This window comes from Meriones unguiculatus, chromosome 1, assembly GCF_030254825.1.
Source record: "Meriones unguiculatus strain TT.TT164.6M chromosome 1, Bangor_MerUng_6.1, whole genome shotgun sequence".
NCBI classification, from domain to species: Eukaryota; Metazoa; Chordata; class Mammalia; order Rodentia; family Muridae; genus Meriones; species Meriones unguiculatus.
Genome location: NC_083349.1, coordinates 189,509,019 through 189,536,659, shown reverse-complemented (window position 1 = coordinate 189,536,659; position 27,641 = coordinate 189,509,019). Strand labels below are relative to the sequence as shown.

At 44.9% G+C, this 27,641-nt stretch overlaps 1 protein-coding gene across 1 annotated transcript; it reads left to right on the top strand.

Annotated features, from left to right (window-relative positions):
* Positions 1 to 291: 291 nt before the first annotated feature.
* LOC110549466 (aromatase) lies at positions 292 to 27,641 on the top strand. The gene is made up of 9 exons (XM_021638665.2): positions 292 to 590; positions 6,957 to 7,107; positions 13,130 to 13,284; positions 18,328 to 18,504; positions 20,984 to 21,098; positions 21,657 to 21,771; positions 22,465 to 22,627; positions 24,575 to 24,816; positions 26,375 to 27,641. The coding sequence occupies exons 1-9, from the start codon at positions 446 to 448 to the stop codon at positions 26,621 to 26,623; spliced, it is 1,512 nt and encodes a 503-aa protein (XP_021494340.1). The 5' UTR covers positions 292 to 445; the 3' UTR covers positions 26,624 to 27,641.

Genomic DNA, 27,641 nt, shown 5'->3' with positions numbered 1-27,641 from the left:
CTTAACTTGGGTGGTGGGAGCTTTTACCTGCTCTTGATTTGTTTGGTCAGTTGAGTTTGCTTGAAATAAAGAGGGTGGCCCAAGCGAAAGCCGCTGATGAAGCCACACAGTGATTGTTCCTCTGGGATGAGCTTCGGAGGGCTGACTCTCCAATTGAGCATGCACGTCACTCTACCCCACTCAAGGGCAAGACGATAAGGTTCTATCGGACCAACTGCTGAACAGAACCTGAGTCCACCAAGGCCATCCTTGTTTTGACTTGTAACCACAAGTTTGTCTTGTCTAAGCGTGCAATCACCATAAAACAAAGTGCCCACCTCCCCGGTCCAGCACCCTTAGAAGTGACAGGAGCCACAGCTGAGCCCGCCGGCTTGTGTTCTGACGCCGCTGCTGCTCTGTTCCTACAGAACTGGGAGTTTTTCCTTCTGAGGCCAAACAGCGCAAGATGTTTCTGGAGATGCTGAACCCGGTGCACTATAACGTCACCATCACAGTCCCGGAAGCAATGCCTGTCAGTGCCATGCCGCTCCTGCTGATCATGGGCCTCCTCTTCTTGATTTGGAATTATGAGAGCACGTCTTCAATACCAGGTGAGGCATGTTTTTAGTTCTGTGCCTGTAGAAGGTGTTTCACTGGCTCTTTGGTCTGTGGCAGCAATACACATATATATAAAAAAGCAAACCTGGGAAGGTTTCTTTCTGAAGACCACAGCTGAGCTGGCAAGGGAGGACTAAGATAAGAAATGCTACAGTGACAACATGCACAGGGCAGATGACCTGACGCAGAGGTGTGTTAGACACTTTCTCCAGGCTGCACACTGCTTTGGAAGGTTTGGTTTGGCAAAAATAAGTACCATAACGGCTGCTTGAGGTGGAATGGGGCAAGGTAAAATTCTAGACATTTTTTTGTTTAGTTAATTCCAGTTCTGCTCTGCAGGTGGAGGTGTCTCTGGGCTGCCCCCTCTTCTGTCCCCTCCCTTCTATTTTGCCTCACCACGCCTTCACACTTTCCTGTGTTCATTCTTTCTCTTAATCATCTTATTCTTCACTTTCTCTTGCTGGCAGCATGATGACAGTGGTGTCACCGTACAGCTTGAATGGGAGCTGGGTAGGGGGAGGAGAACAGAGACTAGAATCATTCTCTGGAAGCATCACAGTCTGACAGAACCATCAACCAAAACAATCAAAAGTACAAGAACAACCAGAAGTAGAGGCTAGTATGATTGTGACAATCTCAGTGAAGAATTTTGCCACTGATGCCTAAATGATCAATTACCAGGTTAGTTCAGAAGTAACAGAAATTTCAGGTAACATCTGTACCGCTAGTTCCTAAATCCATGATACACCACAAGGCTTGTGTCAGCACCATACTAACCTGAGTGTGCCGATGTCTGCACAGGGCAGTTGAATGGGCCGGGAGAGCACGGACTTAATGCAGTGCCCGGGTTCTTTCTGAAACCTTCCACACAATTGCCCATCTCCCTGATCCAGCCTGGCACTGTAGGTTACCGTAATTTCTAATTTGTTTGCTTCTACCTGATGGGGTCTTCTCCGGAGGAGAAAGCCTGGGAGCTGAGGGAAACCGATCTGTGCCTTTGGCTTGAATGCTCCTTCCACAGATTTCCTTTCCTATGGTGAACTCCCTGGGCAGCAGGTACAGGAGCCGTTGAGGGAAAGTGAGGGTGGGTGCAATAGAACACTTTCTCTTCTTTTTCCTTGTCATACGCTCAGGTGCTAAAGTTCAACCTACCTGTACTATCAGAGCATCTTGCAAACAGAGAGGTCAGCACTGGCCATCCATCACGGGAGCCACACATTCTCAAATTTTGTTCTCAGATAAGAGCATTCGTGAAGGTGGAAGTTGCCGGCTGACCCCGAGCCTTTCCCTAGAGGGTTTGTAGCCTTACCCATGTTTGTTTGGTTTTGAGGCAGGGTCTCGCTCTGCAGTCCAGGCCGCCTGCCTGGCATAGAACTCAGTATGTGAGGTAGACCTGGCTGGTGTTGAGCCCACAGAGATCCCCCTGCCTCTCCCTCCTGAGTGCTGAGGTTCAAGTCACGCACCACCACACCTATAAAAGAAGCGTCATGAGAACAGACGGTCCTCAGGCCTGAATTGGGAAACGAGGTGGTACTTTGTGCCTACCACTTCTGGGCCAGGGACACGGTACTGTCCGTCATCAGTGTCAGTCACCTAGACAGTACAGCGCTCCTCAGCCCTGCTTGAGGTCGAGCCTTTCCTTGGTGACATTTCATGAGCAGTTGAGTTTGAGAGCCACAGAGGGAAGCTCAGCTCCTTCATGTGATAGAATAGGACAGTCCCCACCCCTACCCCCGCTGCTGCCGAGAGATGATCTGTGCTGCCAGTAACATGGTACAGCAAATAAGAGAAGCCAGAAAGTCCAAACAACAAAGGGTTAACTCCTGCAGGAGGGAAATGGCCAGGTGAAGGCCAGCTAGAAGGAAAATAGGAGCCCTGGAAGGTGGCCAGGAGTCTGTCGTCTCAGGCTGTGACTTCCTGCCCTACATTCATGCTCTGAAAACACAAGGTCTGGTCAGTTCCCTACAGGGCACAGCCCAGGATTCCCAGGCTCCCGTCAGGCATGGGAAAGAAGAAAAGTGGTCTGTCCTCCTCCCAACTCCTTCTGTCACTGCTCTCGAATCACAGCTCTCTGGGTTCTTAGATTCACAAATTTGAGGGTGCTCTGGTTCCTCAAAAGCCTAAGGGAATTTAAAAGGTGTTGTGACTAAAAGCCCATACTTTGTACATTTCAATGAAGGTGGCTTCCTGCTCATTTTGTGCAGTGATGGTTTTTGTTGTTGTTGTTCAGAAGAAACTGGACTCGGGGATGGGTCTGAACTTCATCATTTATGCTTGCTAAGAAGTCCAGCCAGATGCCATGCTCAGCAGCAAGGGATGTGCTAGGAAGAAAGGTGTGGGATCTGACCTGGAAAGGGGCAGAGACAGGCTGATATGGATGGGAAGGAGGATTCAAGGGTTAGAGATTAAAGACTGATTAAGAGAAAGAATAAATACGAGGAACAACGAAGGTGTGGGTGAGGCAGAGCAGAAGGGAGAGGACAGAAGAGAGAGGGCTACAGATGCTTCCACCTGCAGAGCAGAGCTGGAATTAATTAGAATCTGCTGGGAAGCGGCATCACTTCAACTCTCCCAACATCTCAAGTCCTCTCATTTCTGTTCACTTGTTGCCTGCTACCTGGCAATCCTCCCTTCCTCAAGAACACATCACTCCTCCACCCCTGACATTGGTCTTCTGCCTCCAGAGAACATATTCTTCCTCAGGCCTCACATACACAGAGTGAGACCCGGGAAAGCAGACATGACAACATGTCTCTCTTTTTCTGTTAAGAAAATATTTCACAGAAAAATGTGCACAGTGACGGCAGACTTGCTACCCAGAGCCCTGCACAAGGAGTAGAATGTTAACCGCATCCCAGAAGCCTCCCTCTCCCTCTTTTTCCCCTCCCCCATCTCTACATCACTCCCTCTCCTTTTTTTTTCCTTCTGTCTCTCTCAGAGGCAAATGTTTTCCCAGATTTTGTAACAATTACTGCCTTGTTTTGTTTAAGTTTGGGATCCAATTTCACATCCTCAGACAATATAGCTTTTTTTTTTCTTGTCTTGTCTTAAATATTTTAGCAATAAATTTTTATACTATTTGTCTATCTTGCTCCTTTTGACCCATCCATGATGGTGCTATCCTTTAGCTCGCTTTTCACTGCGATACAGCCTTGAGTTTTACAAATATCTCATGGTTTGTTGATCAGACAATGCCTCCAGTTGGGGTACTATGGACAGTTTTGCTGTAAAAAGTATGTGCACGGGTCTCTTGAGGGGGTATCCGTAGCTGTGAGAGCTGGTTTCCTGACTAGGAGAGCTGGGTCCTAGCTATTGGATGGTGAAGTATTTGCTGCTTCTGGGAGTGGGCTAAGGGAGTCTTTCAAGATCATCCTATGCCTAGAGAAGCAGTTCCAACTGGACAATCTGTGAGCTGCCTAATGTGGAAGCAACCAGAATACTCCCTCATATTTACCCATCTGGGGTGTGGTGCAGGATTTACATGTAAATGTAAGGAATACATGCATATATATATATATAATGGCTGTTATAATTATTTGCTTTTATATTTTTCACATCTTCTTCTGATGTGACCCTGACTTGGAGTAAATATCTAAAGTATACCCTCAGTATTTATTGGATGAGTTAAAGTGACATAGAGTTGGTCATTAAGTATCCCAAACTCTGCTTTTTTTCCTAGTAGGACACTCAGATTTTCTTTCTATCTTTCCTTCCTTCCTTCCTTCCTTCCTTCCTTCCTTCCTTCCTTCCTTCCTTCCTTCTTTCCTTCCTAAGACAGGTTTTCTCTGTGAAGCCCTGACTGTCCTAAAACCCACTCTGTAAACCAGGCTGGCCTTGAGCTCAGAGATCCACCTGCTTCTGCCTTCCAAGTGCTGGGATTAAAGCCCTGCAGCTGCACACTGCTGCCTGGCTAAATGCCCAGAGTCTTAACCCATGTGCTCTCTAGAAAGCATTTTCAGTAGATACAAATCTTCATTGCCATATAGTTTTAAATAAATGTTTTCATTTTGGCCAGGTATGGTGACACACACCTTTAATCGCAACATTCGGGAGGCAGGGGCAGGCAAATCTCTGTGAGTTTGAGGCCACCGTGGTCTACGTAGCAAGTTGCGGGCCAGCCAGGTGCTACATAGTAAGACCCATCTCAAAATGTTTTCATTTTGATAATTTTTGTGTTTTATGATAGGGGAATACTATACCAGAAGGGGAATAGTGCCTCCCAAATATAAGCCATTTAGAGTATTGTCTTTGTGTTTCCTGGGGCTTGACTATTAAGTAAATAAATATTTGTAGACAAATCTTTTCTTAGTCAAGTCACTACTTGGCCTCATGTAGACCAAATGTATGTTTTGTGATATTCTTCCACTTTTGATCTAAATATAAATAAAACATAAAACCCTAAGGAAGAGCAATAATTGTTTTTTTTTCCTTTGAAAATTTGTGTGTGCACGCATATATGTGTATTCTGTGTGTACGTGTGTGTGTCAAGAATGACATTCAAAAGTGCACCCGTTTTATTACTAACACATATCCAGTTTATTTGAACTCATTTACAGAGCATGTGTGATGTACTAAGTTATAACTGCTTTTATGTACAACACATATGTAATAGATTAAAAGTTGATATATTTGATAGTTTGAAGAAATATATATTTAATCAAATCTGCTTGTTTAAACTTCGAATGAACATAAGGGAATTGTTTTAATATAATGTCATTCATCTATGATATAATGTAGTCCTACTAAGGTTAGAAGATTGCACACCTTTGACTATATTTTGATTCTATTGAATCAAAAGATTTGATTCACAGATCTTTTCCTCAAATGGGGGAGGAGGCCTGATAATTGTGTAAGAGCTTGGGTACTGCAAAGTGAGTGGTTAAACATTGCCAAATTTGGGAGTGAACATCCAGGCCAGATGATTCAACCAGATGAAAGTTTACTCCTTCAAGATTATTACACAGATCTTGCTGTCTCATTCAACTAGACATTTTTTGGCTTTATAACAATTTCGCTGACAACATGGAATTTTAAAAAATAGAACAATTATTTTACCTGACAATTTTTAAAGTATTGAGATTCTTTTTACCTAACTTTTTACCAACCACTAGTAAAAATAAAGTCTACCAGGTTTGATTGGAATCCCTTGAGAACACTTGAGAAGCTGAGGCCGGAGAATCTTGGTGTTCAAGAACCACCTGATCGAAGTAGGTTAACCCTGTCTCAAACAAACAAACAAACACAAAGCATAATGACACATAATGTATGAAAATGCTATAGTGAAACTCATTACTTTGTATGTTAACCTAAACATTTAACAGAACAATTTCAGACTACAAATTCTTTTTGTGACATAAACCACATACTGTTCCATACCTTTCCCCTGGGCATGATCCTACTGTTGTCTATGTAAGCAAGGCTGTAGGCTGAAGCCAGATTCTGGTGCATGCGTTCTAGTGTAGATAGTGAGGTCTACCTTGTAATAATGAGTTCTTAGGTTTGTTTATGTTTGTACTACCTCAGGAGAGTTTTGCTTACAACTCCTTTTTATAAACTGAGCCTCTTTAAAGCAGTGAATGTTTTGAGTTTGGACATTATCCTTGCAGACCTTTTCAGATGAAAGAAAGCCATCCTCAGCTCTAATCAATTCATTCTGTCAGCTGGGCTGCTTGCAGCCAAGAACTTCCAGATGAGAGCAGTGGGCAGAGCCAGGTATGGCATTTCCTGGGCAAAAAGGGGTTGATGCATAGGAAAACATATAGGCAGCCAGGTGTGGTGGCACATGCCTTTAATCCCAGCACTCAGGGAGACAAAGACGGGCTAGTTGCTGTGAGTTTGAGGCCAGCCTGATCTACAAAGAGAGTCCAGGACAGCCAAGGCTACACAGAGAAACCCTGTCTGGAAAAACAACAACAGAATCACATAACTAAGTCTGCTCCCATGTCCAGCATGGGGCTAGAGAGTTCTGTACCTCAGAGGAGCCAGGTTAAATTCTCAGCAGCAACTTGGTATCTCACAATCATCTGTATTTTCAGCCATACAGTTCTGTCATCTTGTCACCTATCACAGCTTCTATGCTTCTTACCAGACAGATGAACCCGTTTTCATTTGAGACTCTCAGAAATTAGTATAAGCCTTGAGTTTAGTGGGACTGAAATGACCGATCAAGAGAAGCTAGTGAAGCTATGTGCTTTTCATCCATGAAGAGGTAGGGATCCTATGCTTGGTTTTAAATCACACCGAGTGACTCAGACATAGATCCCAGAAGATGTTAAAAAAAAAAAAAAGTATATATATGAAAGAACAACTGTTTGGGGGCATTATTAACAAGTTTGCTGTCTTCTCCTGGTTTGTTGTAGGTCCTGGCTACTGTCTGGGAATTGGGCCCCTCATCTCCCACGGCAGATTCTTGTGGATGGGGATTGGAAGTGCCTGCAACTACTACAACAAGCTATACGGAGAGTTCACGAGAGTCTGGATCAGTGGAGAGGAGACGCTCGTTATCAGCAAGTGAGTCTGTGAACAAACCAGGCTAGAACCGCTGAGGGCGTAGCTCCGCAAGAATGTGCGCTCATTGTATGCCAGGACTGGGTTCAAGTCTCAGCCTGCAAACGCCGCTTCTGCTCTGACGACCTCTACTGCAGCTTTAAAATCAAGGCTGAAGCATTTCCTATTTTAGACAATAGTGTTTGTTTTTTTCTATAGAAAATCCACTTCATTTTGATAGCTTGATATTACGGTAAAGCTGCATTTTCCCCCTGTGAAATGAAGGAGACAAATGGCTGTGTAGCAGCCCGATACTGTGGACAAGCTAAATAATTAAATTCTTCTTGAGTTGAAGCCAGAGACATGTAGCTAGAGAATGACCAAAAGTTGGGAAATCATTCAAAACTTGTTTGAGTAACAAATGTGAAAATTTAGGGACCAGATGGCTTGGTTTTTGCCAAGAGATAATATGTGTCCTGCTTTCCCGAGATTTTGGTGTTATTTCTACAAGCAAGCGTATAAGTAAAAATGAAAACCCACAACAAAACAAACTAAAAAACCCAGCCTCCCCAAATCCTTGAACAACAAGAAAGCAGAGACTGATATCTGACCAATAGCTTTCAGTGTGTTCAGCCTGTGGGCGACTGAACACCTACAAGATATCAGACAGCAAAGGCAGAAGCCAGCAGCCGCTGTCCCCCACCGATGGCTGTGTGCCAGGGTCTTGGCTGAGCCTTCTGAAACCAACCGGGATTAGTTGTGCCCATTAAAAATGGAAGTTCCTGGATGGTTAGACTTTGCTGGATTGCGTTCACCCTGGAATCGACTAAATACTCTTTGACTGTTAAGAACAAACTGTTTCTTGTTTCCTGCTCCTCTTGTCTGCTGATCTGAGAAGATGGAGAAATTAAGAGGAGGCATATTCCGCTACACTTCCAGCTATCTTAACCTGACTTTTAGCAAAGTTATCTACAACCAGCACATCATAAATATTTTAATATTTAAAACCTCCCACAGAGCTTTTCCCACGAGCTAAACCTGCCACGCTGTTTTACTGATTTGCTTGATTATATATGCCACTTTATCAGATGTAACAGTATCCTTGAAGCCCAGTTCTTTGAAGTAAATACTGAAAGAAGGGCACAGAGGAGAAAAACATCCTGTAATTCCAAATATTTCAATCTACCCGGTCATGTTGCTCCTGATCTATTTTGTTCCTTGGGTTTTGCCTGAGGTTTGCTTGTTTGGTTCAGTTTGATGTTATAGCGCTTTGAAGAATGGCTACAGCATATTACATCTATACAGCTGTGAGCAACAGCTGCCTGCCTGTGTGTGTGTGTGTGTGTGTGTGTATTTGTGTCTCCTCATGGAGTAGTGCCGAGGCTTTCCAGCAGGCTTCCTTCACCATCAACAGCCACAAAGCTCAGAACTTGTTAGAAACATGCTTTCACCCCACTGGGACTTAGTAAGTAAACACCTGGACTAGAATGCCATGATCTGCTCTGACACGTTTTCAGATAGTTCAGATACTTCAATGACTAGACCACAATTATGTTTTGATTTGATGTGTTAAGATGGATTGAGCTCTGGTCAGTCTAATTCAAGCAAATTTGAGGTGTTTTCTCTATTTCTTCAGTGTTTTAGTCACTTTTTAGAATTTGGTGATTGTCTTAAAAATGTTTTGTAGCAGATGCCATTTAGGTTTGGGGACTGGGATGGTCCTTTCTGCTCCTGCACCCCCAGCACAGAGAGCAGTCTTCTGGCCCTACTCTGCTCGGCATGGCTTCCTTTCCCCAGCTTCCCTGGGCAAACAGGTGAAGTGAGCCTCCGGATACTTATTAAAAAGCTCGTGTGCCTGAGCAGCTCGCTTTCGGGAGATGCAGTAGAGCCAGCCAGGGAGTGTGTGGAATCTGGTTGCTGGAGCTCTGGCTCTGAGACCACGCCTGCTCGTGGACAGACGCTAGTGTTGTTTAAACTCTCCAGGTGGTTCCAGAGAGCTGTGGAGCTTGGGAAACCCCTATCTGGAAGGAGGGAAGAAGTTGTTTCTGGAGCAAGAGTGCCATTTCTGGGACTAGGGAAACAACTAAGCGCGCTGGAGTAGTATTTCTCTTACTGCATTGTGCCAAGGTGTTGTTGGTGTAAGACCATACTTGAAATGAAAAAGGATGGATTTGAGAACAGTACTAGCAAAGTTGCTCCCAGCGAGGGGGCATTTAGGAACTTTGGTCACCAGACAAATCCAGGGATGCCCACACGCAGTTCCTAAAGTGGGGGGTCCTTGTCCCATCAGGACCATACTAGCCTTCCTCACTAGGAAAGCAACCTCTGGCCAGCAGAGTACTGGTAAATACAGAGGGGGCAGGGATATACCCTGCCCCCCTTTCCCCTGCTCCCCCAGCTTACTTCTTCGTGTGTTCCCTCAGGCCTTTCACTTGCTGAGTCTTTGTGTTCTCCTTAATTGCCTCCAAGCGCTCCATTTTGTTGTTAAAGGCTGAGCTCCCCTCCGGAATAGGACGAGTTTGTCCCTCTCTCCCTCCTCTGCCTGCTCTTCAAATCCTCGGCAGAACTACCCGTACCTCTTGAAACAGCCCCACTGGACCTCGGGAAGATTGTTGTTTTGATTGGAATCTTTGGAGAAGTTTGAGGTTTAGAGTCAGTGCAACTGTGTAGTGACCGCAGTCCAGCTTTTCCAACCAGCCCCGTCCCAAAGGGGCAGAGGCTGCAGGGTTTCCAGGGGAGGCGGCGGGGGTGGGGGTGGGGTGGGGCTGCCCGGGTGCTGCCCGGACATCTCGCCGACTGTGAGGAAAGGCTCTGAGATGCGCATGCTCTCGGAATCTGCAACAAGGCACTCACAGTGCCCTTGGGCAGTTATGGTCCACCCCAGGGCCTGCGGACCCTATATCACACGTTAGGATATGTGTGCACATTCTTTTTTTTTTTTTGTCACATACAAATATAAAATAATTTGAGTGATAGTCATAAAGGATAGTTAATAATTAACATACTAATGAAAGTGTCACTTGCATACCTGTCTTAATTACGTGTAAATTCACAAGGAATTCATTCGACATATATGAAGACGCATTAACAGTAACAATTGTCTCTCTATTCCTTTGATAAAAGAGAAGGTTCTACCCTAGGAACACAGCAGTATTATACTGGGGACTGAAAACAGCTCAAAGTTCCCACCCTCATAGAACAATACCCTGTTTTACACTGTGGATAAACAAGTGACATGTACAATACAGCCATACATTCCTTAACATGGATGCATTCTGAGACACGCGTTCTGAGGCCAGTTTGTCACTATATGTACGTACAGAATGTATAAGATGGTTGTTGTTTTTTTAAAAAAAAAAAAGAATATCCCAACTGTTCTATTTTACCAATAGAGACTTAGGAACCAGATGCTAGCTGCATCTGGGGTGAAAACCTGCTAGCTCAGAGAGGCAGAGGACGTGCCCAGCTGACCTTCCTCAGCTCAGGTCCAGGTAGAAAAAAACCCAAAAGGCTCACTAGCTCAACTGACAGCCCAAGAAGAAAAGGCCAAAAACCCAAGGCCAAAGGCTTGCTAGTTCAAAGTCCCAAAAGCCAGGGAGCTAAGGAGCTGGCTTAGCTAAGTGAAATGGAGAGCTTAAGCTAATAGACCTTTCTTCTTCTTGAGGTCATCTTAAATACTCCTCAACTCAAAGTCCCTTCTACTCTTTAACTCCTGTCAGCTGGTTTCTTGCTCCAGCTCTTGACCTAGGGTTAACTTTCTAAAATCCTGTGTATAGAAAGCTCTTGGATTAAAGGTGTGTGTTAGTGCTAGGTGAACCACACCATAATCACTAGTTTACAGTAAGAAGTTAGTGAATTAAAGGTGTGTGATAGGGCTCAACTATACCAAAGAAGACATTGGGTTTTACAGTTCACAGTTTTGGGGTTCACGATGGGTCAAATGTCTTGCAGCAGATGGATTTCCTAAGCTAGGGGAGTTTTAGTGCTAAAGTTGAGGCAGTCCTGAGGAGATCAAGCAGCTATACACTATCTGGGGGGAAGTTGAGGAAAAAGGTTAGAGGGGGACTAGTAGGGACTAGTATGACTCGTGAGCGGGTAGTTTGGGACAGGTTCACTGACTACAAGACTTGAAGTGAGGATGTGATCCAGGCAGAAATCTGGAGAAAAGCACATCTTCAAAAGGGAAGAGGAGGTGCAAAAGAGGCCTGGAGGCAGAAGCCTGTCTAAACTGTTCAAGAAACAGCAAAGATGGCAGAGGGACTGAAAGGAAACGCGGTAAAAGTCCGATTAGAGAGAACCAGGCACCTGCCTGAGAGCTGTGGTGGGAATGGTGAGATACGGAGGGACATGAAGGAGAAAAGAGGGTGTGCTGAGTGACATGTGAAGGAAGGTGTCTCGGGGAGAGATGGGGAACGCCTTTGAATAAGGACATAACGTTTTACTCATAGCAATAGGAAGGCTGGACCTGTAGTGCTGGTCTCCGGGGGTTGTCGTTTAACTGCCCCTCTTCCCTAGGAAGCTCTCTAAAGTCTTAGTTTGGAAGCAGGGCTTATAATGGAGGCTGAGAGAAAGAGAATGGATGGAGAGACTGAGTAGCAATGCCACATGGAGGGCCCACACAAACTTAACTGAGATCTCTGTCTCTGTCTCTCTGGCAGGGGTGATCTCCTAACTTCAATCATGTCAAACGTTTGATCTCTGACCTCAGTGGCGTTACACCATCCACTCTCTCTTCTGAACTTGGGGACTCTGATGGGAAGTCCTCACTCTCTCAAAGAAAGCATTTCCCTCGGCCCTGATTGCTGGTGGGGCTCCCATCGGGGTCAGGGGGTCAGGGGGTCAGGTCTTTGTGCCGGCCAGGAGGAGTGTGGGCCTGTCCTTCAGCACTGCTCTCTCCTTAACTGTTCCGTTTACTCTGCCTCACTTTGATAAATGACCTCGGTTTAAACCGCTTTTCTGTGGCTGGTCATATTTCGTTGATGCTGTCTCTTCTTGGCCGAGCTTCAGGCTGAAAATAACAGGGAGGACAGCACCCTCTAAGGGACACATGGATTTTAACCGCTTGCTAATGTGCGGAATCCCAGGGAACCAGAGCAGAAAAAGCAGTGCCCTGCTCTTCCCTCAAGTACTGAAAATCCTTAGATACAAAGAATGTAAACATATATTTTCTCCTTTAATTGCAGAGTAAGTGAAGAAAAGATATAGATCTTATTTTAATTTAGCAATTTCAGCTTGTTTTATAAAGTGATAATTCCACCTAAGTAAAAATCTGGAGTGTTGGATTAATTTATTGAAATTCAGTTTGAAACATCTGATTTTTTTTGTTTGTTTTTCTCTATCGAAAGAAACACTTGTGGAAAACGTGAGTCACCCTGGGAATATTGTTGAGAATTAAACTGAGAGACTATTTGATTCGATGGTTTTTATTTTAAATTTTTTTCTGAAATGAAGTTTTTTTTTTTTTAATCTCATTTTTAAAATTAATTCCAGTGGGATAAAACACTGGACCTCTCATCCCTCAAACTCAGCACGTTTATTACCTAGCGTTGGTCTGGGAAGCAGGGTCGTTGCACACAGCTGAGCAAGGAAATGGGGGGAAACAAGGATGCGGGGCTTCCGGCGTACAGCTGGATCAGGGAGACGGGTTCAGCTAATCTCAGTAGAGCAGCGGCCATTGGGGAGCCGTTCAGTCCCCAAATATCTGGGGGAGAAACGGAGGGTGGATGTTCTCCGAACGCACTGTCAGCATCCACACTGGGACCGGAAGGGAAGGCTCTGCGGCTCATTCCCTTCTGATCACCGAACAGCACGCCTCCCCCCAGGACTTCGCTCACTCGGGGCTCCCCCCTCTCCCCAGAGCGAGACTTAAGGAGTCAGAAAGTAGAAATGATTTACTCGAACAAGAACGTTCTCACACGACCTGGCATTCTTCTTCACGCTTTGCATTCGGATCAACATCCTTCTGTGAAAGCCCCCACGCGGCCGGAGCGAAGGGCCGCAGATCCCCTCCGCCGTGTCGGGGTGACACTGAGGTTTGCTCTTACAGGTCCTCAAGTATGTTCCACGTGATGAAGCACAGCAACTACATCTCCAGGTTCGGCAGCAAGCGCGGACTGCAGTGCATCGGCATGCACGAGAACGGCATCATATTCAACAACAATCCGGAGCTCTGGAAAACAATTCGCCCTTTCTTCATGAAAGGTAACGCTACGCTATTTTCCTAGCTCTACGGTGGTACTTTAAAAAGAAAATGTGCTTTAAATTCTGTTGCCACGTGTACGGTTAAGCATTCTTCATACCTTTGCTCATATATCAGAACGCTTGACATTTTCATACCCCTACAACCCCATGAAATGAAAACTCATGGCACCTGAGTTTTGTTTCACGGGTGAGAAAACTAAGGAGCGAGTAGGCTGTTATTCGTCCAAGAGCCCAACGTTAGTAAATGCTAGCCCCCAGGAGACAGCTCCAGAGTCTGTAATTATGGCCGCAACAAACCCCTAAGAGATGGACCTGCCTACCGAAGGTCATCTCAGCTAAGAATGTTTCAGTTCAGTGTTTGAGCTAAGCATGTCTAGATGATTCACGTGCAGACCCACCATCTGACAGGCCAGATGTTTTAGGAGAAAACAACCAGCGAATCGGAGACTGTGTTGCCCCGGCCAGCCTCCGAGGCTAACAGTTGAAGAAATGAAGTCGTAGGGAAGCTGAGACTTGCCTCAGCAGGCCAAGTCAGGGGTGAGCAGAGACTCAATTCCAGCCTCCTGACCTGGCACTTACCCCTACGTGACTCTGAAGATGGAGATGTGGGGGCCACAGAAGGCCGGATTCTGACACTGACATCAAGCATTAGGAAATACAGTCACGCCCTGGCAATCTCACCAGCGATGGCATCTGGAGCTACATGGATTTTACGTCTGGCTGTGTATCATCAAAATTCTTCTTTCCACCCAGGCTTTGTAGGACTCTGAGACGTGGCCGCACTGCTACAGGCACAGCATGCCCGCTCCTGCCGGCTGCTAGAATGCACTAGACCGTTTGGGATGAATGGCATGATTTTTTATCTTAAAATTCTGCAGGCCAGAGTCTGTCGTGGGTGATGAAGGTGATGGCAAGCCTGCTGGGAACTCTGGATAGAGAAGTCTTTGCTCTAACCTCCTCCAGCTTCTAGAACCCTTCTTCATCCCTTGTCTGGTATAGGCCGTCCTCCTTGCACTGCACTTCTCTGCCCTGTTTCTGTTACAGCCTCCTCAGCTGGGAAAGCTTCATCACTAACGACCCTTGGGGTTCGTTGGGGTTTACTCTGATGACATGTCACAAGCTTGAGGACCACACTTGAATAATTTTGTAACTAGTACCCTAGAAAACTTCAGATGGCCTCTCTCTCTTGAGTGTGTGTGTGTGTGTGTGTGTGTGTGTGTGTGCGTGTGCGCGCGCGCGCACGCACATGTGCGCAGAAACAGATTGATCTCCCCATGCCTTGTAAGAACTGACACTGGATTGATGGAAACATATAGGTCTCAGGATTTAGTGGGCTCCTGTCCCAACACTGCCATGTGCTACTCATACGAGGACTTCGGTCAAGTCAGTCAGTACCTTTGTGCCTTGTTTCATTTGCCGCAGAAGCTGATGACTGTTACAAAACATGAGCTACTGTAAAGAACAACGAAAACGTGGTGTCTGACTCCATAGAAAGACAAACTGTGCTTTACTTTGTCGTTCCACCCAGGTTGACTAGGAATACAGCAATGGGAATTTAGGCGCAGTTAACTCACACACACCAGTATCCTATACTCTTGACATTCAAGAGGTAATAGAATCTTTAAGTTCATCCGCCCATTTAACAGACTACTGTTCTTATCATTGTATTAGATACCAAGAATACAATAATAAGCGAGATTTGGTCCTGCCCTTGAGGACCATGTAACGGGAAGGCTGGGTAAAGTGGGCCTGCATATCACCAAATACTGTGTACCAGGCTTCAGAGAATAGACACATGGACCACCTGAAGCCACCAAGGGGCCTGAGCAGAGCATGCTTACAATGAACTTTCATTGAAGTAGAATTAATTAAGAAAGTGTAACAAAGGAAGCTATCAGAGGAGCAAAGAACAAGGTATTTGACAGCAGAGAAAGACAGATCACATGACACATTCAGGTACCCTCCGAGAACAAACCCAAGGTCAAGGGAAAGGCGGGGCCAAAACACTCAAGACATTTCTTACTAAGACAAGGACCTGAGCATATCTCAAGAGTTACAAGGATCATGAGTCTTTGCTTTGAAAACACTGCTAGTTAGAGTCTTTCAGATGCGCTCAGTAGACTCCTGTCATACGTTCAATGCACATCCCATCTGTCTTTCTAAACGAGGATTGATCATCTCACCCCATGTCTGCTCAATTGATTATCGTTTTTAGGTGTATAGATTTCATTATGTTTATCATATCTTACCAAACCTTTGGCAGAGTACAGGGAATCATATGAAAGAAGGGGGAGTTAGTCTGATGGGGAAAGGATAGGAGCTCCACAAGGACCAAATATATCTGGGCACAGGGTCTTTTCTGAGACTGACATTCAACCAAGGACCATGTATGGATATAACCTAGAACCTCCACTCAGATGTAGCCTGTGGTAGCTCAGTAACCAATTGGTTTCCCAAAGTGAGGGGAACAAGGACTATTTCTAACAGGAACTCAATGACTGGCTCTTTGGTCTCCCCACCCCCAAGGGAGGAGCAGTCTTGTTAGGCCACAAAGGAGGGCTTTGCAGCCAGTCCTGAAGATACCTGATAAAACAGGATCAGATGAATGGGGAGGAGGTCCCTCCATCAGTGGACTTGGAAAGGGGCACAGTGGAGATGAGGGAGGGAGGGACTGGGAGGGAATGAGGGATCGGGACACGGCTGGGATACAGAGTTAATAAAATGTAACTGATAAAAAAAATAAAGTAATTAAAAAAAAAAAAGAGTTACAAGGATTCACCAAATATTTTAAGGGAAATGATGCGAACCTTTTATGCTTAGTGAGAACAAGACACAATTCGGAGCAGTGACATCAGGTGGGATTCCTGTGGTGACAAGGGGCAGATGGAGAAGTCACGGGGACAAGAACTGTTAAAAGATAACACTTCACAGGACTTGGAAACTTGTCAACACTTCTTTGTAAATAGTTTAGGTTAGTCCTGTATATACAAGATCAGACTTTGCATAAAACGTTATAAAATTAGACCCCAATTAAATTCCAAAATACAGTCAGCTAATTGCTTAACTAAAAGGCACTCTGAAGCGCTTGACACTTTTATAATTAATGAGAGTCCTAGCATCTCGATAACCCTTCTTTTGAAGTTAGATTCCTTTGGTTTGCCAGGGAAAGGAGAAAAACTGGGACACGTTCTGGAGTCTGTTACTTTCAGTAATGTTATGAAATTGTTAACCTATTGGGTGTGTAGACAGGTAGGTAAACGCAACAGTAGAAAAGGCCCCATCCTGGAGGCTAGAGAGATGGCTCAGAGGCTAAGAACATTGGCTGCTCTTCCAAAGGTCCTGAGTTCAGTTCCTAGCAACCACATGGTGGCTCATAACCATCCATGATGAGATCTGGTGCTCTCTTCTGGCCTTCTAGCTCACATGCAAGCAGCATACTGTATTTAAAAAAATCTGAAAAAAATAAAATAAAAAGGAAAAGGCCCATCATGGGTGATGGTGAGAAGCAGGTAGGGGTGTAGAGAAGTTGTTTACAGAAACTACCCAAAGAGCTATTTATTGGTGAAATTTGAGTACTGGCTGAATCTTCTTTTGACCAAGACAACAATACCTTAAACATTTAAACACTAAATCACATCTGCTTACACCAGTGCCCACAAGCAATCGCACTGCACTCTGCCCATCTGTGAATATGGCTTCAGGTTCCTAGTCATAGAGGCAAATCCTGCATTCACCTGGAAGGAAACCATGAGTGACCACATTTGGGACTCTAGAGTTTCCTGAGGCTGGTTCTTATTTGCAAAGTTCCCCCAGATCTCTGATACTCCCTTTTCCCTCTCTTCTCTTCCTTCTTCCCCCAACCCTGCCCCAAAACCGCATCTACCACATTCTTCCTTGACAAGGTCTTCCTCTGTAGCTCGCACTAGCTTAAATTCACTGAGTTCTGTCTTTAGACTTGCTATGATCCTTCTGCTGCAGGCCCTGGTGTGGTGGGATTGTTCTTGTGAACCACCAAGCAAGCAGCAAGCTTCTGTTCTTATTTGCAAAGTCCATCTTCTGATATATGTTTCTTCACTTTTTTCTTTTTCTTTTTGAGAGACTGACCTCCTGCAGTTCTGTCTTTTTTAAGGCACCCCCCAAATTTTCCATGCCATTTAAAGAACTTTAACAGCAACTCTGAATAACAAAAGACAAAAAAGATAGAGGAAACTTAAAGAAACTCTACTATGATGGACAGCTAGAGCCAGGACCAGGTCAGGAGCAGAGCAAGGGGAGGGTGGAGCCAACTTAGTGTACTTATTTTCATTCATTCACTCATTCATCATTCATTCATTTTCCCATCCACCCATTTGTCCAATTCATTTGTTTGACAAGTATGTGTCAAGGGCCCTCATGCAGGATTGGTTGAAGAACAACCGTAATGGAGTGTTGTCACCCCTCTTTTAAGAGTCTCCCAGTCTCTGAAGCCTGAAAAGCAAACGAGGACTTGCTCTGCCTGCCATTGCTGCGTGAAATGAATCTGGAGGTAGCCCGAAGCCAGGCTAAGGATCAAGGAAGTACATACGTTCCGTGTTTCTAAGACCGGCAGCGCAGATCTGTGCTATCTTAGGAACCTTAGGTTAAAACGGCTAAGGACCAGTTTCACTGGTGTATTAGTATCCTTTTATACGTTGAAAAGTAAAATAACCGTGACACTGACAAAATCCAAGCCATCATCTCAAGGGAAACATGTAGAGTAAGTGTAAAAAAGTGTTAATACCCAGAAGTATTAATGTTTGTCTGCAGTCTCACAAATGACTAACGAGTGCTTAAAGAAAGGCTTGAATTTGAACCATCGTTTTATTAAGTAATATTCAATCACTCATTTTTCACCAAAAAGGTAAGTACTTCCCGAAGAAAATCAGGATGACACAAGAGAGTATGGAGAAGATGATGAAAATTATTTACTGTAAAGTTGGGGACAATTGCTCCTGCCATCAAAAGGCAAAATAACCTGCTTGTGTGTGCCCTGGCGTTTATGACCACCATGTCTCTGTGCTTCAGCCCTGACAGGCCCAGGTCTCGTTCGGATGGTAGAGGTTTGTGTGGAGTCCATCAAGCGGCACTTGGACAGGCTGGACGAAGTCACTGACAGTTCAGGCCACGTGGACGTGTTGACTTTCATGAGGCACATCATGCTGGACACCTCTAACATGCTCTTCCTGGGGATCCCCCTGGACGGTACTGGAGCTTGACTCCTCGTGCATTCTTGGGGACAGCGTGGGGAAGCAAAGTGCTGCTTTGTACGCCGCTCTTGCTTAGGCATTTCGAAGACTTCCTAAGGATATTTTCTCTCTAGCCTTTCTGCCTTGTTCATTCCTTTATAAACTTGCAAAGTAGAGGGCAACCCCCATTTTCTGCATCTCCTGTGTTGCTCAGGCATTCTACCACAGGCAAACACTATCAGCTAATCTGGTCATTAACACAGCACAGGTAGATTGGATATGTTTAACCATTCTTTTGGACATGACACATACAACTGTTTATTTATACAAAAACATACTTCTCTCAAAGTTGCTCTGCACAAAAACTTGACTCTATATGATAAAATGATGGTGACAATGCTACTGATATTGACAAACAATGATGCTAACAGCGGCCAGGCATTTAGTACCTACTATGTACCAAGCAATCTGAAGAGCTACATTGTGTTCATGTCTGCCATTTAACAGCTATAACAACCCACTAAACATCTTAGCTTCTCCCCTGAGCTAGAAAAGACAAATATTTTAAAATGTGCACATAACCACCACCACCCAAAAGCAAACAGTCACTTGGATAAATTCCCTTCTGCTGCTGACATTAGTGTGTGGTTTTCCTTAAGTTAACTTATAACCATGTTCATTGATTCATCTACTCCCTCAACCAGTATGTATGGTTGCCTGTTTTATATTCTAGGCTCTGGAGAGAGCCAGAACGATGGGTGATGTTTGAGGAGTTTATAGTGCAGTGGGGTATGTGTACAGCACAACTAGGACATTCCAGGTTACACAGCAGGCGATAATAGTGCCTCGAGGCAAAACCAAATCAGGGTAAAAGCACAGGGATTGAGGGGAGGTACAGTGTGGTCATTCCCAGTACGGAGTTGTGTGGTAAGGAAAGATCTCCTCAGAGAGGATACTCAAACACATTCAAACGGAACCGTGTGCAGCCCCGAGAGGAAAACTATCTAGGCAGGAGCACGAGGCATGTGCTCTAGCACTTGTGGGAACCATCTGAGCCATTCCCGTGTTACCTCATTTGCTGCAAGATCAGCTCTAAGCCCTTCCTTTCTCCTTCCAGCTCTCCCGGGCTTATCATCGCTAGTCTACTGTTCTTTACGGGACTATAGAACCCTATCGGATGATGGGGAGTTTGGGTGTCACCCTTTACTTGGTCTTCTCCCAGCCTTTCTGGATACATCTTTGCTGAAATTGCACAGAGGCTCTGCTCCCTGAGTCTCCCCATTCCTGGATTGTTAGGAAGGGTTGTGGCAAGAGAACTGTAAATCTCTGCACTGATCAATGGCTGGATCCAGACGGTGACACCACAGAACCTGTATGACCTATGTGGGTTATGTTTGCTTCCTTTATACTGGGTGCTTGTTAAACTCCCAGGATGAGCTGCTTGCCACAAATACTTACTGCATCTTTAATTTCTATCAATCCTAGTTGTGTGTTGTTGTTGTTTTTTCAAAACAAAGACAGCATCACTCTCCTGGGAAGACTAAGGATTAAACTTAAAAGCTCTGTAAAGCAACCTAGAAGTGATTGGCATTTAAACATTTTGGCAGTTAAAAATAAATGTTGATTCCTTTCCCATTTGTGTATAGGTCAGGTGCAATTTGAAAAAATTAAGCAAGGACTTTGTCTTTCTTTTTTTAAATTCAATTTAACTTATCATTTATCTGTCAATAACAATGCATGAAGCTCAGAACAGTGCAATGAAGAAACTGAAATGAATTGTGCACCCTGGGCTAAATCCAGATAAGTATGAAGGCTGTGTGAAGAGGGCCATAAAATGGTCATAGCCCTGGGCAGTGAGGCATTGAGGAACTGTGAGTTAGGTGAATGATCCAAGTACATGGTCAGGTTAAATCACCTAACTCCAAAATCAGCTGAACTGTGTTAGCAGCTAAACAGGCTTGGTGTTCTGAAAATTAAATGTCATTATTGTTATCACTGATGAGAGAGAGAGAGAGGGGTATGTGCTGCTGTGTATCTGTGGAGGTCAGGGGACAACTCTGGAGCTATTTCCCTCTTCCCACCTTTATGTGGGGTCCAGGAATTGAACTCAAATCATTGAGAGGCAAGGTCTGTTACCCACTAAGTCATCCACCTGTCCCAACGACACCCCTCCAGCTTCCAGGACCGAGAATGCAATAACTCTAACGAATGCTCTCGGTGTCCAGAAAAGCCAGAGAGAGCAAGAAGTCCACCCAAAAGGGGATACGAGAGAGTCTAGGCTGTGGTCTCAAACACACACTTGAAAACTGCCAATTCGGTGGCCAACTCAGCCAACTTAGATGCCAACTAGATAAAGGAAAAATGAATTTGCTTAGTAGTATCATGCGGCTGGGCCAGCCACTGGTGGTCCAAGATTGGCAGAAGAGTCTGTCCAGAGTAGGGCTTCTTAGGCTCACGTTTTCCTCAGTGAATTTGTCCTTGTTCTTATTTCACAGAAAGTTCCATTGTGAAAAAAATCCAGGGTTATTTCAACGCATGGCAAGCTCTCCTCATCAAACCAAATATCTTCTTCAAGATCTCTTGGCTCTACAGGAAGTATGAAAGATCCGTGTAAGTAACACAAGCTTGGAGGATTTACAAGTGCAGTCACACTGCACTGTTCGTTGAGACTTTGTTGCTCTTGGCCACTTTGGTATGTTTTATGCTCTCCAGAGCGCAGAGGCGCATGTTAAGTCACTTGCCAAACATTCGTAGCAAGTTGGCTGCGTTGGGCAAGCCGAAGAGTAAAGCAAGCCTTTGGCCAAGTAGCTGCCCAGCAAGGGCCAGATGTGTGTCCCAAGAGCTCAGTGGAGCAGGGACACTGTGCTATATGTTGAGTTGACAGAAAAGCAGAGGTGACCCTAACAATGACACCTGTGAGAACTTTCTGAATATCTAGAAAAATGGAAACATAGAATTAAAGTCACAGCTTTGAGATGACTACCAGTGCTTGGAAATCTCAGCTAACTCTAGGACTGTAAGATGTGTAGTTCATGTGACTTATAAATATTTGTGAAGAAATAAAATATAAACTCATTTACTTGTGAATGCCAGCACCTTTAAACCAAGCAGAATCAGTTTTTCTGGACGTCCAAATTGAGAAAATGTTGACTTTTTTTCCCCCCTCAGCAAGGACTTGAAAGACGAGATAGCTGTTTTGGTGGAAGAAAAAAGACACAAAGTTTCCACAGCGGAGAAACTGGAAGACTGCATGGATTTTGCCACTGATTTGATTTTTGCTGAGGTATTGACCCCGACGAACCACAGTTCCCCGCCTGACATACGTTAGGACAGTGTAGCATTGCTTAAAGAGTCCCATTGAGAACGGCGGCGCGGCTTCCCTTTAGAGATTTCTCCAGCAGTCTGCGACAGTCCATCAAAGCAGCCCAAACAGCTGTCTTATGAGACTTATCATTCAAATTCTCCTGTATTATATAACACACGAAATCAGAAACTAAATAAAAATACCCTTCACTATCTAGGATTTTATTCTAGAACCTTCCCCAGATACAGAAACCCAAGCGTGGTCAATCCTACCTCTGACGTGCCGTAGTACTTGCGTACATTACACTCTCCCTTAGGACTGATCACGCCTAGCATAGTCTAATGCTGTGCAAGTGGTTAGGGTATTAGAGTGTTTAGAGAATGATTATAAAAAGTGTGTAGCTGTTCAGTAAAACACCACAAAAATGTATGTGACGCCCAGTGAGTCGCATCCATGGATGGGGAACGCTAGTGCATGGGAGGTCAATGGTACATAGATAATTAGCTATTTGTCTATCTATATGCAGAGTATTAATGTGTAAAATGTTGGCACCAGTTCCGGAACCTCTAACTTCATTTTGTTGAGGTTGTTGGTGCTTGAGTGTCGCCTTCCTTTTAGTTTCTGAAGTTTTGATTCCCTTTTCCTACGTTTTCTCCTCTTTGAATCCTCCAGCGACGCGGAGACCTGACGAAAGAGAACGTGAACCAGTGTGTCCTGGAGATGCTGATCGCAGCGCCTGACACCATGTCTGTCACCCTGTACTTCATGCTCCTTCTCATTGCAGAGCACCCTGAGGTTGAAAAGGCAATCCTGAAGGAAATCCACACTGTCGTTGGTAAGCACCTGTCAAATAAATAACAGTGCTTCTAGGCCCCATTCTGAGCGCGGGTGTCAGCTGCTTCTTATATCTTAAGAATCTGGATAGCACGTGTAAAACCTTAAGGAAAAGCAACGTAAGTAGTTCCATCACATCTTGGCTGAGCTGGGTAGGTTAAAATGACAGTCTTTCCTGTTTATACTGTACAAATCATAAAAATAATTAGTGCTTACTGAAAACCACCACAGCAATGCATAAAGTGAACGCCCTCGCTCTTTTCACTGTCTCTGGGCCTTGTTCCCACCCCTATTTTCTGCTTGTATGTTCTTTTTTTATTTGTGTGTGTGTGTGTGTGTGTGTGCTTGCACATACACACATGCTACCGTATGAATGTGGACGTCAGCAGAGAGCGTGTGGAAGCGATTTCTCTTCTCCCAGATGGATTCTGAGGATCCGATTCGGGTTTTCTGGTTTGGTGGGAAGTATATTTACCTGTTGAGCAATCTCTCCAGCTTGAAATCTAAGAGAGGGTGCTGCAGGGGGATCTAGAAGAGGATTTTGAAAACATGCTTTTATCAGATCTCTGATGGAGATCCCCGAGAGAGAGAGAGAGAGAGAGAGAGAGAGAGAGAGAGAGAGAGAGAGATGTTCTGGTGCTTCTCAGTGTCTCTGGCTCTTGAGCAGACTGTAGTGACTGAAGGCTGCAGGGCACGCTGCAGCATCGAGACTCCCTCTTGTGGTCCACACGCAGATGTGGTCATCACTTCCTGGCCAAGACTTTTTCTGAAACTTCTGAGAGCTTCCCTCCATCTGTCTGCCCCAGTTATCCATACTTGTTGGGTCCTGGGGTACAGAGCACAGTATTTGCGATGCAGGCTGCCTTCCTTAGAATTTTCTGACTGAGCTATCCTTTCTGTACAGCTTAATTTTGTAGGAGGCAGAGATTCCCCGGGACCCCAAGATACTCTGATTCTGTGAAAGTGGCTCATCTGAGGGAACTCTTGCCATGCCTGGAACACATCTAAGTCCCCTTGACTAGTGCCAGCTCATGCTGAGGCAGTGGGGCTGTCTTGTCATCCCTCGGCCAGCACTCAGGGCTGGGTGCAGCACTGGCCTCATGATGGGGAGCAGTAAGCATCTCGCCATATTCCTGCAGCAAGTAGCTTGAGGTCAGATGTGGTGGACCTGTCAGTGATGTGTGGGAAGGGAGCGGTATTAATGACTAGAGAAGCAAGCAGCCTACAGCCTCACTGTCTCTGTAGCCACCTAGGCACCCTTGTTTGGGGTGGTTATTGTGCTAGTTGGCTCATACATTAAGAGACAAAGTAAAATGTTCCCTAGAATGTAGGGTAGACGGAAAACTCGAAGAGCTGACAAGGCCAGAAGATAAGAGGAACATGAGATACAGGGTAGGTGTGGCCTACATGGAACTGCAGCCAACAGGTCCTCTCTGAAGGAGTGGCTGGCCTCCCATCGTTTGCCCACTGTCCCATCTTCTGCCCGGTTCCTGCAGGTGGGAATGTGGGTCAGCGTGAGCAAATTTTCAGGTCATGTTAGGAAATCTTTTGTTGTTGTTATGAAATTTCCAGAAATGGTTTCACATCCAAACTTTTTTTTTTCAGATTTACTTATTTTGGATATAGTGTTATGCCTGCATGCCAGGATCTCTTTATAGATGGCTATGAGCCGCCATGTGGTTGCTGGGAATTGAACTCAGGACCTCTGGAAGAGCAGACAGTGTGCTCTTAACCTCTGAGGCATCTCTCCAGCCCACATCTGAACTTCTATAAAGCCCTTTGTGGACCCAATCCAACACAGTTGTTGTCAGTGGGTGGTATACATTAGAATTAAAAACATTTTTTTCCCAACCAGGAACAAATTGTTCTATGGAAAGAAGAGAAGCTTTAGTGCCTATCACATAGGAAACTAACATTGCTCTCTTTGTGCTTTTTATCTGTTCCACAGGTGACAGAGACATAAGAATCGATGACATCCAGAATTTAAAAATGGTAGAAAACTTCATTAATGAAAGCATGCGGTTCCAGCCCGTTGTGAACTTGGTCATGCGCAGAGCCCTGGAAGATGATGTCATTGATGGTTACCCGGTTAAGAAAGGAACTAACATCATCCTGAATATCGGAAGAATGCACAGGCTGGAATATTTCCCCAAGCCCAATGAATTTACCCTTGAAAACTTCGAGAAGAATGTAAGAGCTCCTCCCTAGCACTGAGCATGTTGTTTCTGGTGGTCTGGTCTTACCTGCTCCAGTCCTGATGCCTGCACCGTACCCCTGCCCTCTTCCTCTACACTTCACGGGAGCACCTGTGTCCAATAGTGCAGAGGACAGCTGACACACCTACCCCCAACCAAAGATGCCGGTGCTCTATCTCTGTAAAATATTTGTATAGTTGCCACCAGGGAAAGCAAAACAACAACAACAACAGCAACAACAACAAAAAGCCTTAATTTGGCCAAGATTTATTTAACTCAACTGATTTCTTCCATTCAAATTTATCATTTAATTAAAAATTCTTAGGTGTAGGAGTGTTTTTGCCTGCATGTCTGCAAGTATACCATTTATGTGCCTGGCACACACAGAGTTCAGAAGAGGCCATCCTAACCCTGGGAATGGGAGTTATGGATGGTTGTGAACCACTATGTGGGTGCTGGGAACCGGACCTGGGTCTTCTGGAGAACTATCCAGTGCTCTTACCACTGAGCCATCTCTCCAGCCCTGAGTTTATCAGTTTTTATATAATAAAGTTAAAAAAAAATAATGGACCGCTTTAGCATAAACTGCACCACCAGCTAAGCAAAGGAAATCCCCTTCTGCTTTAGATAGAAATAAAATAAAATGTAGTTTTTATCACTGTCTTTATTCTATCAAATGGTCTTAAGCAGTGGGTGTTATCTTAAATAAAACTCAATGATTTAAAGAATCAACCTTCTTTTTCATATAGCAGGTCTATAGGAGATAATTTTGCTTTCATTGTGTCACAACAATATTACTAAGACAGAATTTTCTAAAAAGCCTCCGTGCTTCCTCTTTCTACTTGTGTGTAGCTTAGAGACCCAATGCTGATATAGTTTGCTAATGTTTCTAGACAGGCAGCCCAGAGAACGCCTTGTCAGTCAATTAGCCAACAATCTTTATTTTGTGATTGTAGTGTATTGAGGTCATGTAGATATGTGTTAGACAAGACAGAAAGCCAGACATGATCCTCACTAGTTTTCACAGTAGCTAAAAGTAGTCAGAGGACCTGCTGTAATGGTGCATTCCTATAATCCTAACACTCTGACATCGAGGCAAGAGGGTCAGAACTTTGGGGCCAGCCCAGGCCACAGGGATCCTCTCCTTTGCTCATACATACAAGAAGCTTGACACTAATACTCCAGACAGCCATAGCTTTTCTCTTCATTTTATCCATTCTATGAGGTCACACAAAACCAAACGTTGTCTTAGTTACTGCCAAAGCACCAGGGAAGCTGAAACAGCTCTACCAAGTTTCTGAATAGTATCATAAAGTGGTGATTTGCACTGCCTTACCCCAGCTTTTTGACATGTAAAGCAAACGTGGGATCTATCTGTGGCCGGGCCCGTGTCACAGGAGAGGCACAGTGGGTGAGAATGGTGCTTCTTTAGCCACAGTTGTTCATCTCGGGGAGGAAGCAGTCTGACTGAGGGTCAGGCCAGGGTTTTCTGACTGGGAAGCGTCTTCAGAGAAAATGAAAGCCCCTGACTAATCATCTGATCATTTTCATAGGTTCCCTACAGGTATTTTCAGCCATTTGGCTTCGGGCCCCGCAGCTGTGCCGGGAAGTACATCGCCATGGTGATGATGAAGGTTGTCCTGGTTACACTTCTGAAACGGTTCCAGGTGAAGATCTTGCAAAAGAGGAGCATCGAAAACATGCCGAAAAAGAATGACCTGTCCTTGCACCCAAATGAGGACCACCACCTTGTGGAGATAATGTTCTCTCCAAGGAATTCAGACAAGTACCTCAAACAGTAAAAAAGCATGGTCGGTGTCTACTCCGGAGCATCACTTATCAGTAGTTACACGGAAATCATCCATGTCAGCAAGCCGGTGGCATCAGCTCCACAGCGAACATTTGATGGTCTGAAACATTTTATGATCACAGCTGCAGTTTGTCAGCAAGATGGGCATCCATCCAGACAGCCGGGATGCAAAAGAAAGGAGTTTGTATTGGAGATCAGTGAAGAAACTGAAGCCTTAAAGGACCGATTCTACAAAATATACCTTAGGAAAGACAGGCCATCAGCAAAACCTGTCTGGCCTTCTGCTAGAGTTCCACCGCTCTTGTCAGCACAGCAAGGTGACTCTGGCAGAGGGACTCAAGTTGTTAGAAAGGCCAGACACACATACCAGCATGCGGGGCCAGGCATACCTGAAACTGTGGGTAAATGAATAAAGGAACTTCCATTTGTGTGCAGGTGTGCATGTGTGTGTGTGTGTGTGTGTGAGAGAGAGAGAGAGAGAGAGAGAGAGAGAGAGAGAGAGATGCGTGGGAGCGCGAGTGTGTATGTATGTGAGCGCAAGGTGAGGGTAGGTTGGAAGTAACAATCTAGACTCTTGCAGTTAAGCCCGGTTCCTTATGATGGATCCACATGTAAACTGTTCAGGGCAAACGTTAACCGTGAGGGTGTCCTTTCATACCCTCGATTCATGCTCCCAGACATGTAGTTTGACTGTAGTAGGCATAGATTCAGATAAAGCATACCTAATTAGTATTAGCCCGAGTAAAACATAGCCAGGGCTGTATGTGTGGTGTGGGGGACAGTCACGTGGTGCGGTCAGGTAAATACGTCTTTTTCTTTCTGTAATGTTTGCACCGCTGCTGAGTTTCGTGAGTGGTTTGAGGAGAGGAGATTTCCATCTTCGTCTACTACAGCAGCCCAGCAGGCCTCGACTTCTAAAGAGGTAGTTTTCCCTTTGACAGATCTTCTTACCTTCCCCCCATGACCCCATTTTTTTTTCAAAGAAAAAGGGTCAAACCCTCACAAATCAT